Below are 2,500 nucleotides of genomic sequence, written 5' to 3'. Positions count from 1 at the left end.
TAGTAATGCAATATACATGTAGCATCTGTTGTGTAACATGTAGTTCAAGTGGCCGGAAACTAAGGATGGTGTGACTTGATGACATAGTTCAATATGCATATTGTCAGTAGTTTTACAAGAATGCAGCAAGAGACAGAGAATAACCGAGACTCACAACAATAATCATGCCCTGAATCACAGCTAACAATATCATTGTATGATAATTTGATTGTTGCCTTTTCACTCATTCCCAATTAATCATGGAAAAAATAATCCCATTCCTGAAGCCTGCCATGTTTTTTTTCTGCTGTTAAATGGCCGTCACAGCTCACTGGCTCCGGCAGGTTTCTTTTGCAGGTCACAGGTCACAGATCATTGTTTTACTTATACAGAAAGCATCCTAAACATTCATAATAGCTAACCTTAGGCCTAATTAGGCCTAAAGAAAAGTTTTTAGGCCTAAGGTTAGCTATTATGAATGTTTAGGATGCTTTCTGTATAAGTAAAACAATGACCTGTGACCTGTGACCTGTAAAAGAAACCTGCTGCACTGGCTCAGTAATTTTTGAATTCTGTGAAAGCTGAATCGAATTCATCTGAATTTACTTCGCCGTCTAAAATTGGAGCGCTAATATCAACGTCTCACAGACAAAGTTAATAGGAAATTAATTCATCTCAATTAAATTCGACGTATAATCTAGGTCTTAGCCTTTTGTATCACAGCTGTTGAACTGCTGAAAACAGGTCGCATGAGCAACAAAAATGGTATTCGGGTAGTTCCATTTTTGTCCGGACCCATTACCCCCTACGAACAACAGACGGGTGCTGATAAGTCAACAAAGATACTGAGGGGATACATTTCTGTTATTCTTTGGGTAGGGTGGTTGGATAAAAGAATGGAATGACCTCCTCTTTAGCACCACAAGTGATCCCTAGACTTCAGCAGATTAATAAAGACTTCTTTGCAAGGATCATCAAGTCACCATTGAAAAAAAATGCTTCCCTCTATTCAGTACCAGGATTAAAATTTAACTTCTTAACATTAATTGCAAGAATGCACTGGTAGTTCTAGCAGTTTGGCATGACCATAATATTGTCACCTTAACTCAATTTGATGGCCTGTTGATGGTTTGCATGTGACGCCACGGCGGCCATGTTGGTGTACAGAAAAATGCAGTCAAATGTCTTGGGAATTTGACTCTATTATTATGCACAACTTATGGGGCCATTTTCTATTGTTTTGTATACCAACATGGCCATCTCATCACATGGATGCAAACCAAGAATAGGTCGCTTCTGCAGGTCTTCTGCAATTGAGTTGTAAATGTTAGTTCTTTAACATTCCCCCTGCAAAATTATTTCATTCTTAACAGGCAGTTGTCCATGTCAGAGATGCTGGCTAAGTTGGCCAGCAAGATTGACTTTCTATCAGATGTGAAAGGACATGAAGATGACAAAAACAAGGAGGATGAAGAAAAGTCTCTTGTGACATTTCAACCATCCCTTTGGCCTTGGGATTCAGTTAGAGAAAACCTGAGGTACCTTAATCTTAGCAGAGTTTCTTTTTCTTATTTTTCTGGAGATTGGTAATTACAAATTAAAATCAAACTTCTCGTGAAGCTTTAATGTGTGTTATGGCTCTTACAGGTGCCTTAAAGGGGACATACATGCACTGTTATGTAGTGACCCATTGACTTGAATCTAGATGGCCCCCCTATTGATGTGTTAAATTGTGTGTTAGGCAGACAAAAATTTATTACATGTATTACATGTCCTTGGAGTCAATGGGTGAAATGAAAATAGAAACCTTAGAAGAGGGAGGCACCTTGGTAATCATTTAAATAATAATGCAATGTAATTATTGACTTCATTGCTGTAACAACCTTACTCTAAACTTTCCCATTAATATAAAAATGGAATTTGTTGAAAGGCTAGGGGAGGAACCAATAATAATTTTTATTATGGAACTGTATTAGTTGTTGACAATAAAGTTGACAGTTACTTGTGAAAATACATTGTTTGTGGTTAGTCTTACGAAGCTCGTTTTATCCCGACCAAGGGACTCATCAGAGACCTTTCTGCTTGGCAAACTCGTTGGGCATCACACCCAAAGTCCCGCTCGCTAACAAAATTATGACGGCAATCTCGCCTTATATCGCATAAGGATTCCAGACCGCACAAATTCACACACGATATTGTACAGTTAGTTATTTGTACACTTGGTTACTGTACAGTAGAGAACGGGTTTGACTATAGTCAAGTTGCTGACGTTGCTCCGCACGTACAAATCTGTCACACATTCTCGGTTGTTTACAAATAATTCATTTGCGAAAAATTTAGTGGGAAAAAAGTTGGATAATAAATAGCTTATTAGGTGTTTTGGTGTGTAGTATTTGCTGAGTATTTCTACTCGTTGTTTGTATTTTGACTCACCCTAGCGGGCTTGTCAAAATACAGCACAACTAGTAAAAATACTCAGTGATACTACACACCAAAACATCTAATAAGATATATTATTGAT

General features: G+C 37.8%; 1 protein-coding gene across 1 annotated transcript in view; it reads left to right on the top strand.

Annotated features, from left to right (window-relative positions):
- LOC137980211 (mediator of RNA polymerase II transcription subunit 17-like) overlaps positions 1 to 2,500 on the top strand; it is a 22,907-nt gene that overhangs the window by 2,407 nt on the left and 18,000 nt on the right. The window contains exon 2 of the mRNA XM_068827602.1: positions 1,353 to 1,517. Coding sequence (XP_068683703.1) covers positions 1,353 to 1,517 — 165 coding nt within the window. The remainder of the gene's footprint in view (positions 1 to 1,352; positions 1,518 to 2,500) is intronic.

Source organism: Montipora foliosa, chromosome 12 (genome assembly GCF_036669935.1).
Source record: "Montipora foliosa isolate CH-2021 chromosome 12, ASM3666993v2, whole genome shotgun sequence".
NCBI lineage: Eukaryota > Metazoa > Cnidaria > Anthozoa > Scleractinia > Acroporidae > Montipora > Montipora foliosa.
Note: the sequence above shows the minus strand (reverse complement) of the source record. Positions and strands in the feature narration are given on the sequence as shown.